This window comes from Microtus ochrogaster (genome assembly GCF_000317375.1).
Source record: "Microtus ochrogaster isolate Prairie Vole_2 chromosome 6 unlocalized genomic scaffold, MicOch1.0 chr6_random_2, whole genome shotgun sequence".
Classification (NCBI taxonomy): Eukaryota; Metazoa; Chordata; class Mammalia; order Rodentia; family Cricetidae; genus Microtus; species Microtus ochrogaster.
Window position 1 is genome coordinate 6,415,256 of NW_004949095.1, and position 17,275 is coordinate 6,432,530.

At 39.6% G+C, this 17,275-nt stretch overlaps 1 protein-coding gene across 4 annotated transcripts in view; it reads right to left on the minus strand.

The window, feature by feature from the left end:
* The window catches only part of Rasal2 (RAS protein activator like 2), a 284,303-nt gene extending 268,999 nt beyond the window's left edge, over nt 1–15,304 (minus strand). For 2 of the 4 annotated variants that reach the window (XM_013352533.2, XM_005363926.3), the window contains exon 1: nt 14,417–15,304. In XM_013352533.2, coding sequence (XP_013207987.1) covers nt 14,417–14,618 — 202 coding nt within the window. In that variant the 5' untranslated portion in view covers nt 14,619–15,304. The remainder of the gene's footprint in view (nt 1–14,416) is intronic. The other 2 variants (XM_026787569.1, XM_005363927.3) reach the window with 2 other exon arrangements.
* Nucleotides 15,305–17,275: the final 1,971 nt, after the last annotated feature.

Consider the following 17,275-nt stretch of genomic DNA (forward strand, 5'->3'; position numbering starts at 1 on the left):
ATATATTCATATATTTGGTCTTTTCATATTGTTCCATTATTTTCTGAAAGTTTTGTACCTGAATTTATTTTTGGATTTAACATTTTCTTTGACTGATGTATCCATTTCTTCTATCTTGACCTCAATGTCTGAGATTCTTTCTTCTGCCTCTTGTATTCTGTTGGTGAGGTTTACCTCTGAGGTTTTTGCTTGAATTACTAAATTTTTCATTTCCTGTTTTCCTCAGCAAGTCTATTTCTACTTTCATGTATTGAACTGTTTTTTGCTTCATTCCACTGATTGTGTTTTCATAGATTTCACTAATGGATATGTTCATTTCCTCTTTAAAGAGGATGCCCTTAAGCATCTTTATAATAACTATTTTGAAATCCCTGTCTTATGCTTCAGCTATGTTGTATTACTCAGGTCCTACTGCAGTAAGGTTGCTGGGTTCTGGTGGAAGCATACTGGTTAATATTGATCGTGCTTCTGTGCTGGTGTCTAGTCATTTGGGTTTAGGATGATTGTGATACTAGTCATTGATATCTGGTCTTATCTTTGTTGGATGGGTTTTTTGCTCCTTGGTTTTTGTTGCCCTCTGTGGATCTCAGGAGAGTGTGGCGGCTGTGGGTTGCTTCGTACAGAGAGCTTTTGAATCCCTTCTAGATGTAGCTACTGGGGTCCCAGGTAAAACATGTTTCTAGGGCTTGCAGGCTAATACAAAAAAGGGGGGGGGGGAATGAGAGGGGGTGGGGAAAGGAGAAAGGATCCACAGGATGGAGAAAAGCTGGATCTGTCACAAAGTTTGGCAAAATACCAAGGAGTGGGATCAGAGAAGAAGGAGAGGCCCCTGCAAGAAGTCTACTATGGGGCTGAGGATGTGGCTGGGGAAGTGGAACTGGAAGACCATAAGAAGAGTCAGATATTTCCTTCTTGATTTTATTGATGGTTCCATGGTCACTTACATATTTCAAAATAGATTGCTATACTTTAAATATGTGTGGTTCATTTTATCAATTTCATCTTATTACATGCTTTTTAAAACTAATGAATTGATCAGAATGTAAAATTCTTAACTCATTTTCAATTACTGAACTGGCCACAGTTATTACTAAGACAAACACAACTCAGGGTCTTTAAGATTTCATGCCTTCTACACTATCAAAGAGTCTCACTGGCTTCACTAAACATAAAGAGGTCTAGAAATATATTCTTTTATATGAAAGAAACATTTAATATGCTAATAAAATACATGGATTTTTGACAACTTTCACTAAATAAATACCTATACCAATCACCCACACATGCTTTTTTCATATTGTCTACATAATAAAACTTCCACAAGTCCACAAAGGTGCTCTAGAAAGTCATACAATCGACATGATAAAACTTCCACACGTCCACAAAGATTCCCTAGAAAGTCATGGCTTTGAAAACACATCCAGCATAACCAATGTCTTTACTGTGCAGTTATGGTGCTGTGTAAAACTCACAAGTGAATTACAGAAGCACCTTCTAAATTAACATACACTATTTTCCTTGTAATTTACAACTTTTTAAACTTATTTGCAAGAAGCCAAACTGTACAGTGTTTATGAACATAAATTCAAGAAGAAATTGCCTGTGTTTTACATTAGTCATTTACCTGCTGTATAACTCTGGGCAAGTTGATTCTTATCTTTATGCCTCTGACTTTTCATCTATGGAATAGGGCGATAACACTATGTTTCTGACAAGTGACTTACAAAAACTCATTCATTAAACTGGGGCAGCAAGATGGCTCAACTTGATAAAGGCACTTGCCTAACAATCTGAGTTCAATCCCCAGGACTCATATAGGAGAAATCAATTCTTGATAAATTGTTCCCTGACTTTCATGCCCATGCTTGTGTCATAAACACATACATAAATAAATATTTTTATGTTTTTAAGAAATAATTCACTAAGATAGGCATAAGGCACTGAGCACTGTATTCGGTTCATAATGAACACTTCCCAAGCTTTACTTATCATCACTATAATCATGCCCGTGATTGTCACTGGGATCAGAGAACAGATCAATGTATAAATCAATGCTATAACTGACAATTTGAAAAACACCAAAGTGTCTACTAAGAATTCGTGCAAGTCAGGCACTGGTGGCACACGCCTTTATTCCCAGCACTGGAGGCAGAGGCAGGAGGATCTCTGAGTTCAAGGCCAACCTGGTCTACAAAGCAAGTTCCAGGACAGCAAGGGCTGTCACACAGAGAAACCATCTCGAAAAGCCCCAAAGCTCATGAGAAATGGAAATATAAATCAAAACTGCTTCAGGATGGCTGTTATCAAAAGGAAAAGGAGAAGATGAGTGGACACTGAAGGAGAAACTGGAAGCCTTGAACACTGCTGACAAGACTTTTAAATATCATAGCTACAGTAAAAAGTTGGCAGTTTCATAAAAGTCAAATAGAGAACTACCATAACCTGAGTTAGTATATTCCAATCCACGTCAGACATATCTACGAGAATGGACAGCTGAGAACCGGTACTTGTACACCAAAGCTCCTAATAGTATTCAAAGGAACCAAAAAGTGAACACACCACTAGTGTACATCAGCAAATAGAAAAGCAAAATGCAGCATAATGGAATATTATTCAATCATAGTAAAGAATAAAATTTTGATAAAATAATGAGACTTAATGACATATTTGGCAAACAACATAAAACAAACTGTATAATTTTATATAGATGAGGCATAATTTTAAAATAGATAAATTCACAGATACAAAAACTAAAACAAAGGTTACCAGCAGCTGGGTGGACGTGTGAAAGGCAAAGTCATTATTTAATGGTACAGAATTTTTATTGCCAATCATGAAAAGGTTTTAAATATTTACTGATGGTATGATAATTACACAGTTTGAGTATGTTTAATGTTACTAAATTGTACAATTACTAAAGACTAGAGTTTTGTAATGTCTATTTCACAGTAAAAATGAAGTAATGCAGCGGAATTTGTTATTCTAGTATTTTCACTTTAATTCCTGCAGTTTACCAATAAGGACCTCATTGGTTCAGGCCCACATGGTTCTGAAAAAGGCAGAGAAGCCATGATAAATCAGACTGCTGAATTGTAAAACCATTTAAAAAACAAGAAGATGAACCTTTAAATACTGAGTGATATGTTGTAACAAACATAACCACAAACCGTGAACTAGATACTAGAAACAGGATTTTTTTTCCTTTTCTAGATTTATCGAGACAGAGGGTCTCTGTAGAGCCCTGGCTATCCTGGAACTTGCTTTGTGTACCAGACTAGGCTCGAATTCACAGAGATCTGCCTGCCTTTGCTTCCCAAAAGCTGGGATTAAAGGCATCCCACCACCACCGCTGGCTTGAAACAGGGCATTCTTTGCCAGAAGAAAAAAACTACTTCAGAGCTCAAATACTGACCACCTCACTTCACTAAAATATCTTTAGGAATCACTTTTGCATGATTAATTACTTCTCCATCAAAGTGAAGATTTATCATGTTCCCTAAATCTTTTGAAAGAAAAATTATTTTAAGTATGTTGAAATTACAGGGGAAAGGAGACGTATAAAAAAAAAAAACAAACCTAACTTATAAATATACTCTAGGTAAATGGGAAGATTTTGGTTATAAGAGGGTACGTTATTATTGTTAGTTAAGTTATAGGTAGGATGACTGCACAATAGACGTTACAAACATCCTCTTACAATGACACCCTGAACATCTCAAATGGTTAAAAAAAAAATAGTCTGCAACGTAAATGTTTACAAATGTCTTCTCGGGCTGGAGAGATGGCTCAGCAGTTAAGAGCATAGCCTGCTCTTCCAAAGGTCCTGAGTTCAATTCCCAGCAACCACATGGTGGCTCACAACCATCTGTAATGAGATCTAGTGCCCTCTTCTGGCCTGCAGGCATACATGTAGACAGACTATTGTATACATAATAAATAAATAATTTTTTTAAAAAAATAAATAAATAAATAAAAATGTCTTCTCAAACTGTTTTAAGTTGAACTTTCCAAAATAAAAATTAAAGTCTTCTGACATGCACAGAACAACAAAAGAAAGAAAACAATCTATCCAAATCAAATCCTTTGGCTTAGAAAATCTTTCTAGTTCAATAGTGATCACTACATACAACCTAACTAACCCCTCTTAGCCATTTTAGCAAGCTGGGTTCAAAAACTAGGACATAAATTCCAATTTCTGTAGAAAGGAGAACTAATGAGAACTTGTAACAAAACCAGAAAACACTGACATACAGTCATTTTGCTTTTGTTTTTTTATCTGTTTGTATGTTTCGGGTTTGGGGCAGGGGAGGGGGGACTGTTTTATTTTAGGTTTTTTGTTTTTTTTTTTGAGACCAGGTCTCACTATGTAGCCTTGGCTGGCCTGGAACTGGCTACATAGACTAAGCTGCCTCAAATTCAGTGAAATTTTTGGTATGTAACACCATGCTCAGCCTAAAGTCATTTTTTTAGAATATGAAACATATATTTTGTTAGTAAGTAGTTCCTTTTTCAAGGTCTATCAATTGATACAGACTAATCAACCATGAAATCACTTGTACAAAACTGATCCACTTCTAACTAAAGCCAACTCGCTTTATGGTCCCCTCTGGCCCCCCAGACATGTATATGGAGAACAGACATACATGAAAGCAAAATTAAGTAAAAAAAAATTAAGATAAGCCAATAATCAAGATAAGTAGTACTACTGGAAAAATAACTCCAGTTTTGAAGACCAATCTTAAAGCATTAAGACCCTGAGCCTATTTAGTATGCTAAGTAATATTCAAGGAACTCCCTGAAGCTATAAGTAACAATACGGCATCAAGTCTTAGAATTATGAAACACATTTTCTATGCCACTAGCATAATTTCTTTTCAGGAAGGTTGCACCAATCTGACACTAAGTCCCAGGTCTTTGGAGACATTTTAGCCTAAGGAAACAGAAGCACTGTTGAAATACTTGGACATAAAGACATTTGCTACTGTAGCATCTTCATAAATGCCTGAAATAGGACTAAGTTGCCTAACCAAACACCACCAAAAAATATTGAAATGCATTAATGCCTAAAAGAGAGAATCATTAAATAAAATTCAATAAGCCAGGCAGTGGCGGTGCAAGCCTTTAATCCCAAGGTGCAGAGGTAGGCGGGTCTCTGTGAGTTCAAGGCCAGCCTGGTCTACAAGAGCTAGTTCCAGGACAGGTTCCAAAGCTAGAGCAAAACCCTGTCTCAAAAAAAATTAATAATTATTAATAATTATAACTTAATCACTAGCAAATTATATTCACTAACTGTAAAACTTCAGTAATGAAGCAATATAATACTGGCTGAATATAAAGAGACCAAGAGACCAAAGAGAAAATCTTGAAGCCTTGATCCATAAAAGTTCTGAATAAATTTTTTTAAGTCTTTCACACAGTCAGAATCAACAATTTTAACTCTTTGTATTTGGAGAGACAGGAATGCTTCATGTACTCCTGATGAAATATAAACAGATAAACTTTGAAGAAAGGCAATATGGCAATATCTTTCAAAATTATATGCTTACCCAGAAATTCTATGGATTTTTCTTATAGATATAATTGCACATAAGCAAAATGGCTTACATTCCAGATTATTCACCAAAACATCACTTGTAACTACAAAACCTGAGGACTAATTGAGCAAAGTATGATTCATCTATGCATTATAAACCATTAAAAAATAAGGCATCTCAGGCCAGGCTTGGTGGCTTACACATCTCATTCCAGCACACAGGAGGCAGAGAAAGGCAGATCTCTGAGTTCAAGATCAGCCTGATCTATAGAGTGAATTCCAGGACAGCCAGGGCTACTCAAAGAAACTCTACCTCAAAAATCAAAAACAAAAAACACAACCAAAAAAGAGGAATCTCTTTAAAAAAATAATAGAAAATATATGCCAAACATATTAATAATAGGGGAAGAGGAGTAAGTTAAAATATAGATCAAATCAATGCTTGTTATTGGATTGTCACATATATAACAAAGAAAATAAATATAAACAGTAAAAACCTATGATACTATCAATCCAAATATAAAACAATTAAAAACTCACTCCAGACCCCTCCTAGCAAATTGGCTCACTATCTCATTAATATCATGTAACAAAAAAATCCTTAAAAAAAAAAAAAAGGTCTCATATTGCAACCCAAGCTGGTCTGGAACTCACTATGTAGTCCAGGTTGGCCTCAAACATGTAGCAATTCTCCTGCCTCAGTCTCTTGAGTACAGGAATTACAGATAAGTAACCACCATTCCTGTTCAGGTTTTTTGCTGTTGTGTTTTTTGGTTTGTTTATTTTAATTAAATGTCTTGGTTTCTACTTAAGACATAATTTTTTTTAACTTTTCCCTCTGTACACTTTAACTAGGAACAGGAAGATAAATAAAATTTTCAATGATTTATTGATTAGATAGGAAAGTAGAGGGGCTAGAAAGGAGGGGTGGGTGACAATTCAAGAAAGAATCATTTATACTTTTTAAAACAAAGTAATATATTGCATATTTTTAAAATTTCCTTAAAATATCAATTCAGATCAGTATAAAGAATTTCTACCTAAAGAACTAAGACAAAAGAAACGAAAATCATGGAATTTGTCTTCTGGTTTACTACAAAAGGATTGCTGACATTATTCTCATCCTCCTGTTTTGTAGATGTTTTGTTCGGTTTTGTTTTTTGTTACCTAGGTAATGGTACTTCCAGCATTTCCCTTAAAGACTGTGAAACTAACAATCTGGCATTTCTCACTGTAGAGTTTTTGTAACCTTCTGTTTTGAAAGGTCATCTCCCTAAGGGAAGAAGCAAGATCTAGAAGCTAAATCAGGAGGCTAAGGAATCTGAGGTTAAGAGTTCCAATCCTGACAAATTGTGGAATTTGTCTCCAATTTTGGAAGTAAGCTAAACTTCCTGAGCCAGTGTCTCTCTGCTAATGACATCTTTTAAAGAACTGTTTTGATAGAGACTCAGGACTATTAACTTTAAATTTTCTTTTTAACTTTTCACACTACTCTGAATTTTGTTTTCTTGTTTTGTTAAGATCTTTTCTTCTCTAAATTGTCAACAATCCCACTCTATATCCATAGGTATTACCAACCCCTTAGACTCAGAAATGGGGAAGCCTAATGCAAGTAACATAATAAGGTTAGAACCTGAGCAATACTGAAGATAACTATTGATGAATAAAAGCCCAATCAGGATCTAAACTAGAACCTAAGCAGAAAAGCAAATGAAAAACTAATTAGCATAATTTGGTAAGAAAGGATAGAAAACTTAATTTCCTAATATCTAATTGTGCGGCAGAAATAAGAAAGATCATAACTTCAATATAATAATCTAGCAAATGGGGACTGGAGAACTGGCTCAGCAGTTAAGAACACTTGCTTCTTGCAGTGAATCTGCGTTTGCGTCCTAGCACCCACATGTGAATGATAACCATCCGTCACTCCAGTTCCAGGGAATCCAAAGCCCTTTTCTGACTTACACCGTACCTACCAGGCACACATGTGGTGCACACACATACATATTTGTACAAATAAAATAACAAAATTCAGCTACATCTTCAAGGGTTTAGGTTTTGTCTTCTTAGAGTATACTTATTATAAACATTTGCTGTTTCCTTTCTAATTCCGTTCAAGCACTTCTTCAAGATCACCTTTTCACTAGAAAATATTAAATCTGTAGAGTTCTCTACCTACTGCTCTTCAGCAATACTCGGTAGCCTTTTGGAAGAAAGGTAGTTTTTTGTTTTGTTTTGTTTTTTTAATTATTTATTTATTATTACACAATGTTTGGTCTGCATGCCAGAAGAGGGAGCCAGATCAAATTATAGATGGTTGTGAGCCACCATGTGGTTGCTGGGAACTGAACTCAGGACCTCTGGAAGAGCAGCCAGTGCTCTTAACCTCTGAGCCATCTCTCCAGCCCCAAAAGGAGGTTTTTTTACAAATAGCAGAGAGATCCCTCTGCCAAACCAGTGAAGCAATTCCAGTAGTGCCTTCAGCACACTGCAAACACCTCTTCCCAGTTAGCGAAGACCAAACACCTCTAGTTACTTGAAAGTTTTTTCAATAAAGTAGAATAAGAGAGGAAATGGCTAAATTTTTTCTGGATTAACTCAGACATTAGTTGATGCTTTTTTTGTGGTTAACCTACTTAAAAGGTGATCACATCACTCTGTGCTACCGAAGAGAGCAACTGTAAAGAACAATTACATAAAACCCTATGCTCCAACTTACCTCATCCTTTTTTCTAGCGAAAACAAAGAATCAGAAACCACCGCCTTGCCACTTTAGTAATCTCAGGAAAGCCTACTGTCTTAATCCATGTGAGTTCCTTTTCCTCAGTAATGACAGAAATTTCTTTCCACCAATATAAATAGAACACAATTTTATGAGTACTCAAAAAACTGGGTATGGTGGCTTGTGTTTATAATACCAACATTCGGAAGACTACAACAGGAGAATCATCACAAATTTTATGGCAGCCTGTGCTACATAGTGAGTTCCAGGTCAACCTAAAATACAGAGTAGGACCCTGTCTCAACAACAACACACAGGACCACTCAATTTTAAGATATGAAAAAGATCAAGGCAGTTTTTACATATGTTTATATTGCTTATGTTGGGAAAACTGTATAAGTCCTTCTTTCTAGATCTGTGATCTTAATCCACAAAACTCTGAAAACCTCAGCTTTGTTGATATCTTTTCTCACAGTAGTCTCTAACCTACATCAATGCAGTTATTTAAAGTCTTTAGAGAACTTAGTTTGATTGCAGAAATATTAACATGACTAATTTCTGACAGTTTCTCTAAATGTCAGTTGAGATTTTATGTTACTGTGCATATGCTATATATGTTTTTTCTAAAATCACTTTTTAATTCTAAAATGTCCAATAACTGAGGAAGAGATTATAGATATACAATGAGTCAATGAAAGATACTACAATTCTGTGAATATAAGGTAATGACGAATCAATGACAGAAATCAAAACTATACTGAGATAATAAAAAACAAATTGTTCACTCCTGTCTATGAACTGAACAGCAATAGAACATACAATATGAGAAATTTTCTCTCAAGAAAAGGGAACTATTTGAATATAAAATTACATAACATTTTCTTGGAAAGTCTCTAGAATGTGAAAAAAGAACTCATTTATTTTTTTCTTACTATGTAGCCTGGACTGCCCTTCAACTCAAGATCGTCCTCCTCCTTTCCCAGTTCTGGGATTACAGATGTGTGCCACCATACACAGTTGATAAAGAACTCTTAATACATATAAAATGAATTTGGAAGGGCTGAGAAGATGGTTCCGTGGGTTAAAACAGTTTTTCTACAAGCATAAGGAACTGATTTCAAGGCCCCACCATTCATATAAAAGGCAGACGTGGCTATGCATGCCTGTGACGTCAGCACTGTAGGCAGAGACAGGTAGATCTCTGAGAAATCACTGGCCAGCAGGTCTGTCAGCCTAGCAAAAACAGCTACATTTTGGCTCAGTGAGAGACACGGTCTCACAGTAATAAAGCTAGGAGCCCACATCCAGCTCTGGCCCCCAATTATTTACACATAAATAATTCAGATATCAACATTCAGAACCCAAGCCAGATTATAAATACTGGACTCAAGATTTTGAGAATTTCTAAAATACTATTACTCATTTCTACTAGTTCAAAAACAACATTGAGAAAATTAAAACACCTAAGTAATGAGAACATGTTTGGGGATGCATATGATGCATATTCCCTTATCTTTCTTCTACCAGTCAACTATATAGCACGCCAGAAACTTCCGGACTTGATTAAACAACTTCACTCAGGTATACATTATTCCAAAACAGTTACATGTTGAAGTATATAAGAATGAGTGATTGAGAGCAGGGGAAGCAAAAAACAAGGGGGAGGGGTATAAAAAGAATTATTCACTAATAATATCCAAAGTTAACTAAAAACATCCTATAAAAAGCTAGTGAGTGAACCACATATAATTCATAGTGAGCCAAAATGAAGCCAGGTGTTCTTTGAAAGCTTTAAATCCCAGCATTCAGAAAACAGAGACAGGTAGATTTCTGAGGTTCTAGCCAGCCTGGTCTACAGAAAAAGTTCTAGGACTTTAGGACTACAAAGAGAAAACCGATTTCAGGAAAGAAAGACAAAAATAACATACTGGGCCACAGTGAAACAGCTTCCCAACTTGCTGCTGGTTATAACATCTTAAATAAATACCAAGTCTCTAGAAGTACAAAAACAAGGCTTCATCTTTGACTTAATTCCTGAAACATATTAAATGTCATATACTACACTTATATAAGAATTCCATCCCATCAGCTCGCAGGAGAAATGCTTACCAACTCCCACTGTCTATAGTTCCAGAAGTCCATGGTACTTAACGCAGTATTATTAATTTCCTTTTTCCTGTGTTTGCTGAACTAGTACCTACCAACTTTTAGAAACTTTTCAGCAGGTCCCTTTCACAATCAATAAAAAGAGAGATCTACACTAACTTAATGATAATGTTGTTAATCATTTTATTAACTAAATATTTAGATAAATCCTAATGGTAACATTAAATTTTAAAGTACAAGATTTCTTGTTCACTCTTGAATGTACTTGGTCTCTAACCCTCCAAGAATGATCAGTGCACACACTTGCAAAACGTGTTACACAGATGAGTGCACAGCACTACAGACAATTCTAGAGGAGCTTAAATCGTTCCCAGGGTATCTACTCTTGCTATCCATCCACTCACAGGGAAGTAGTTCGTTTTAATGTTCTCATTGTTTACCAGAAAGCATAGACAGTACGGCTGACTTTGCCGCTCCCGTTTCCTTTTGCTGGCCTGCTGAGCTTTTGCAGCCAGTTGAGTTTGCTTTGACGCTATAAATATCTGGGAAATGTTCTGCATTTGATGCTCTTGGATTCTGCATCCATATTTAGCTGTTTGTGGCATGTCTTTGTTTAAGCTACTCTACCACTCATAAACTCAATCAGGTTGAGCTCTAACATGGCAAAGTGAAGACGGACTGATACTCAACACCTCTTTACTATGAGGCAAAGCACTAATCTGCTAGACCTGATGACAATAAAGGAGGTGGCAAAGTATGGATATAAACAAGACAGATTTCCTAGTGTCAAAATTTTATTGTCTTGACAGGACATGGGCACAATTATTGTAATACTGGAATGAAACATTTTACTTAAATAAAGGACAGCATAAAGGTTTTCTCTTAGCTGTGTCTTAACGACTTGCATTTGTTTGTGTTTTAAATATAGATCCACCTACTACAAAGCTCTGAACATATTCCAAAGTAGTTTTCCAAATCATGGCAATACACAAAGCTCTGGATCAGTCAAAGAGCCAAACCTGTTACCCACAAAGTAAAAACAGTGCCAGTCTTCAGATCTGTTAAAGAAAATACTGCTCCTAAAAGTTTCTGTTAATATTCTTAGGAAGGAAGAAATATTTTTGTTTGTTTTTTTTCAAAGAAAAGTCTCGAAGAGGACATGAGCTGCGGGCAGCAGCCAGCATCACTCGGTACTTCTAGCAGTCTACCTTTAAAACCGTGTAGATCCCCACACTGCGCAAGCCAGACCTGAGGAGTACATCCACCTTCCTAACGTGTGACACATCCTAAGCAGATACACATCTCGCTGACTTACTTTCTTTCAATTCAGTTCAATGACCTTTTAAATGAAAAGGCTCCCCAAGAGTCCTCCTGACAATGATGACTTAAAAAGTACTGAATTAAGAGCTTGCTCAGTGACTGGCTTCTGAAGTCAGGATGGAATTTGTAAGCCAAACAGTAGTTAAATAATGGGACCAACTAAACCAGATTCCATATTTGATGTACAAACTTAGAGCCAGGAGTTAAAACTATTTGCCCAAAATTAGAGACCCAATCTGTGACAAAGGCAGAATTGAAAGCCAGGCTCTTACGCTCCAGTCATGTACTCTACACAGGGTCCCAGTCCCTGGGGTTCTTTGAAATAGGTGGACCACAATGAAAAAAAGATCTCAAATTATGTAGATCAAATATGACCCAAGAGAATCAGTTTTTAATACACAAAGCAGACAAAAAACAATAAAAACAAACTAATATTTCTTAAATTTTTACTTTCCAGCTGGGCGTGGTGGCTCATGCCTTTAACCCAAGCTCTGGAAGTAGATAGAGGTGGATCTCAGTGAGTGGGAGACCAGCCTGGTCTATATGTCAAGTTCCAGGTCAACTAGGGATACACAGTGAGAACCTGTCTAAACAATAAATAAATATGATTTTAAAAACTGATTTTCCATATTCTGTTATTCTGACTTCAGAGACTCACACAATAGACAATTTTAAAACAGCCAGGCGTTGTTTAGTTTGGAATGTTTGTAGCCAACTATGGACAGCCAAAGCAGCGTCCAGGGTGAACTTCCTTATAAGAAAAGCAGCAGTATTAAACAGTAAATAAAAACAATTTTTAATTGACTGACAGAAATCATATATTTAAAAAGAGATGATACAGTGGGAATTCTGCTATTTGACAAATGCTCCCTCTGAATGCCTTCTTGTGTATGAATGTGTGTGCATGTAAGCCAACTACTCCAGGTTTCACACTGTGTGCAGAAACCTGGAACCAGGGGTTAAAGCCCAATGTGTACAAAGTTAAGTGACAACCAAGCTGTGGCAAAATCACAAAGAAAACCATCAGGTTCTCAGCCCTAGTTGTATGTTTCTAGGTGTAGAGATGTAAGGCAGGGTGTGTTTATGTGTGTGCAAAAACATGCATGCAAGTCAAGTTCTAGAATAGACTATCAAAACAACAGTATAAATCTATATGGGTTCCATGTGAAGGATGATATTTAAAATAACAGCTAGAATACCCAACTTTCTGAACACTCATTTACATGTTCCTAAGAGTAACATGGTCCTATCTCTAACATAATAAATTAGCAAAATGTAACCACAATGAATCCTAATTTATAATCAATTTTAGACTCTCATCAACCTGTCATAAGTGATCAGCTAAACTGAACCTGCAAACAGGTGGACTATCAGGCACCAAAGCTTTTAATCTAACCTGAGAAGCATAAAGTGAGTAACTCTGCATCAGTTCCCACTCCTTTGCTTTAATTCTTACACACACTCGCTCACTCTTAGAAACATCAGCAAAATACAAAGCAAAATACAGAAATTTCTAAGAACTAGTCATAAGTTGCTGATTTTTTTGATTGGAAGGACCTTTCCAGAATATCTAATCCAATCCACTCACTTTCTAGATAAGGAATCTGAGGGGGGGAAAATGACCTAATCTGCCCTAAATTACTTAATAAGTTTAGTGACAGAACTGAGGCAAGAACTCAAATGTCTGAGAACTTTCTCACAGAGATAGACATGAAGTCTTGAAGTCAACCGAACCGTTCAAAGACAACTTGCAAACCATGCAAACGTTGGTCTTGAATTGTAAAGCGTAGACCCTATTTGGAAGTATGAAAGCAAAAAATAAATATAATATGCTGATCACTAACAGGCGTAGATGCACATGACTACAGAATAGCACTCAACACTGTACTTGATCCCAGATGCTCCATACTGGTCATCTTATATTCGGCCACATGAGCTAAGTGATAAACATCTTGCTATTTCAATATTTTGGAAAGCCGCAGCTACACTGTGAATGCAGATTACAAATCCTGGGGCTGTGAGTTTTCAAAACCAGCATGTTTAATGTTGCCACGGCCTTACCTTACGAGAAAACCATCATTCAGTTTTAATTTACAAGGTGGTTAGCAGGAATGCAGAAAGAAAAAGTTTTTAGTGTGTTCATCACTTTAAACCTGCTGAGTGGCAACCCAGTCGCTTTGCAATGAAAACCAGAAACAACAGTGCAATCTGAAACAATCTATGCACTCAGGACGAGCAGAGGGTAAGGTTCCAAGGAAAGCTGTAGATAAATCTACTGCTACCAAACCCTTGAATTTGGACTGGGGCTTGCTCTCTCTCACGCTGTTTTGTTGTTTGTTTTTGTACATTAGCTCATCTTCTACTAAGATTCTCCTATCTTCGTTCCCAGACTTGCTTCACTCAACAGGAAGGAAATGAAATCCCACTCACTTGGTTGTGTGTCTTATTCCATCATACCTTCCTAAAGACTCAGAAGCAAGTGCCCTTAATTAATCACCGAAGAATTACATCTAGACAGCTTAACTCCATAAACTTACTGTGGATATCTAAAGAGGTCCAAAGATTCTACTAAGTCACATACCCAGGTGCTATATTGGATAAACTTGTCAAAAAACGCATTGCCTGAAACAAAAAGGGATGTGGGCAGCTGACCTAGGATAGCTGGGGCTGGGAATGCAATGGAGCCCAAGGCAAGAAACACCGGGTTTTTAAGTCAGACGGCCTGAGATCCTTACCGTACACTCGGACCCAGCTCTGCTGCTGACACACCGACTCCAGAAGGATCCGATCCAGCATGCCACCGGCTACTGCCCCGCTGACTGGGACAACCGCGTCCAGATCCTCCGGGGGCAGCGGCGAGTCGGACTCCAGCCCCGAGAACATCTCCGGCCACGACAGCGCCTCCGCGGCTCCTCCGGACGACGGGGAGAGCTCCATGGTGTCCTGGGGGGGGGGGGGGGCAGGCTCCCTGGCTGCGGGAAAGGGACGACGGCGCGGTCACCAGCACCGGAGCGGCGGCGGCGGGCGCAGACGCCGCTCACCTCCTTCCCCGCCGCCCACCGCCCGAGGGCCGGGAGCCGCAGCCCACCTGCAAGCGGAGGGTGGGACCCGGGCCGGGAGGCGGGTCCAGCGTGGCCCCGAGCGGAGGCGGGACCCGGCTCAGGTGCGGGTCCGGAGCGGACGCGGTGCACCGGGGAGCGCCGGCTCGCCTCACGCCCCCGCGTAGCCTTCCTCAGCCCCGGCGGGCGCGTCCGAGAACGGCCCGGGCTCGGACTGAGGATGGAGCGCGGCCAGGCAGGGCTGGGCTCGGGGGCGTCGCCGCCAGGGGCCGCCCCCTCTGACCGGCTCCCGCCGCCGCCGCCTCGGGGGCACAGAGCGCCGGCTCCCTCAACCTGAGGGGCGAGCCCGGCCCGGCTTCTGTCCGCCTGGACTTGGCTCGCTCCTGCGGAACGCGCAGGCCGGCCCGCTAACTCTCAGGCCGCCGCTCCGGCCGCTGCTCGGGCTCCGGCTCGCGCTCCTCTGTGAAACCCACAAGCCCGGCAGCCGCGGCGCTGGCGGCGGCGGCAGGCGGCATCCCAGGGTGATAGGCCGGAGCAATCGAGAGCCGAGCGCACGGCCGCGTGTGCAACCCAGTAACCGAGCGGAGGAGGAACTGCCGCCGAAGACAGCAAAAATCGGGCACCGAGATACTCATCGGGCCAGGCCCGCCTACTTTCCAAAGTCTGTTCCGCCCGACCGCCTCTCTGTGCGTGATCCTTGAGCAGCTGCTGCTGGAAGCAGAGACCGTGTGGAGAGGCGGAGAGAAAGTGGGGTGCGGGAAATTTAAAAAGATGGGGAAGGCGCTCCCCTTTTTTCTTAGCCCCTTTCCTGTTGATTTCTGGACCAACGCTCCTTTCTCCTTGGACGAAGAAATTGAAGACCCTGCTTTATTTAACAGTCGCCTTAGGGGAAACGCCATCGTTCTTCCAGAAGGAAGATCCGGCCCCGGACCTTGGATTCTGAGATCAGTGCGAGGTCCCCGCTTTGCGCCCTGTCCGCCCTGGAACTGGATTTATCATCAGTTTAGAACAGCTTGGCTACGATGTGTGGTGTGGATGGATGGACGGGCCTCGCAAGTACATGAAATGCCCCCAAAGCCCTAGCATTAACTAAACAAGCCTCTCTTTTCTGCCTTTGATCTTTGTGCAATCTGTTGGCTTCACTTTTCCTCTAACAGTATCACTTGTGTTTTATTTTTGGCTTATTTGTAAACTCTCTCCCTCTTGAATGTTGGCTTCATTTTTGTGCCCACCCAAGGCGGGATTCACCAGTCCAGGTTTCAGAGACTGCAGGCAAAATAATAATAATAATTTTGAATAGAACATTAGCAACTTAAATTGTATTGGCACATCATAAATATTCAACAATTCATAAACGTGGCTACTTCGAACCTAATTATGTTTTCCATAATTAGTTGCTGCTTTTTAAAATGAATCTTTTCGGGGGGGGGGGAGGATTTTTGCTTTGTGTTTCACCCACCCCAGCCAGCCTTCATTTCTCTCTACTTTGAACAATAAGACCTCTAGAAGAGATCAATCTAGTTTGGGCACCCTGGTGTGTTGTTTGGGTTTTGTGGGAGTTAGAAGGTGCATTTTGTAATTTTCTCCTAATTCTTTCATAGAGTAATAGCATTTCGAAGCAAGTGACTTCGAGATCCTTTCATCCTGCCTCTTGTTTAACAGGTGCAAACAGGACAGTCCAGGTTACCTGACATAGCGACCAACCCTGCACCAGGTACTTCTACAAGCGGTCCGTGATGCTGATTTCTTCAACTTTGATCTCTGTGATTGGATTTGTTAATCTGTTGCTTGGCGATGTAGTGGAGTGATCCCTCCCAGTATGTAGAAACCTGCGTACTTCTATCTGACTGTATAGCCAGTTGTCCAGTTCCAAACCATTATACATTCTCATAGTAAATGAGAGGTGTTGAAGTGAGGAATTACAGGGCCCGGCACTAAACAAAGCTAGTGGGGTTGTTGTTGTTGTTGGGGGGGGGGGGGGGGGTAATTGTTCATTTTTGTTGGGGGTTGTTTTTGTTTTGTTTTTCTTTTTTGAGACAGGGTTTCTCCAGGGCCCTGACTGCCCTGGAGCTTGCTTTGTAGCCCAGGCTGGCCTCGAACTCACAGGGATCTGCCTGCCTCTGCCTTATGAGTATTAGGATTAAAGGTGTGCAGCACCATGCCCAGCTTATCGCCAGGGTGTAAAGGTCTTTGAGGGGACATGCTCCTCTGCAGGAGAGAAAACCCTCAGCATAGTGTTTTCATTTGCGTTAAATTATTGTTGCTATCTCAAAGAATAAGTGAATATGGGCATCAGACATACAAATTTGAGTATCTACTATATATATGGAATGTATTTACCCAAGCAATTATCCCTAAAGCAGGATTAGGGGTGGTACATAAAATTCAGAATTTTTTTTTCAAAATTTGTTCTCAGTGTCATCATCCATGTTAAGAAAAAGGCTCTGAGGGGCTGGAGAGATGGCTCAGCGGTTAAGAGCATTGCCTGCTCTTCCAAAGGTCCTGAGTTCAATTCCCAGCAACCACATGGTGGCT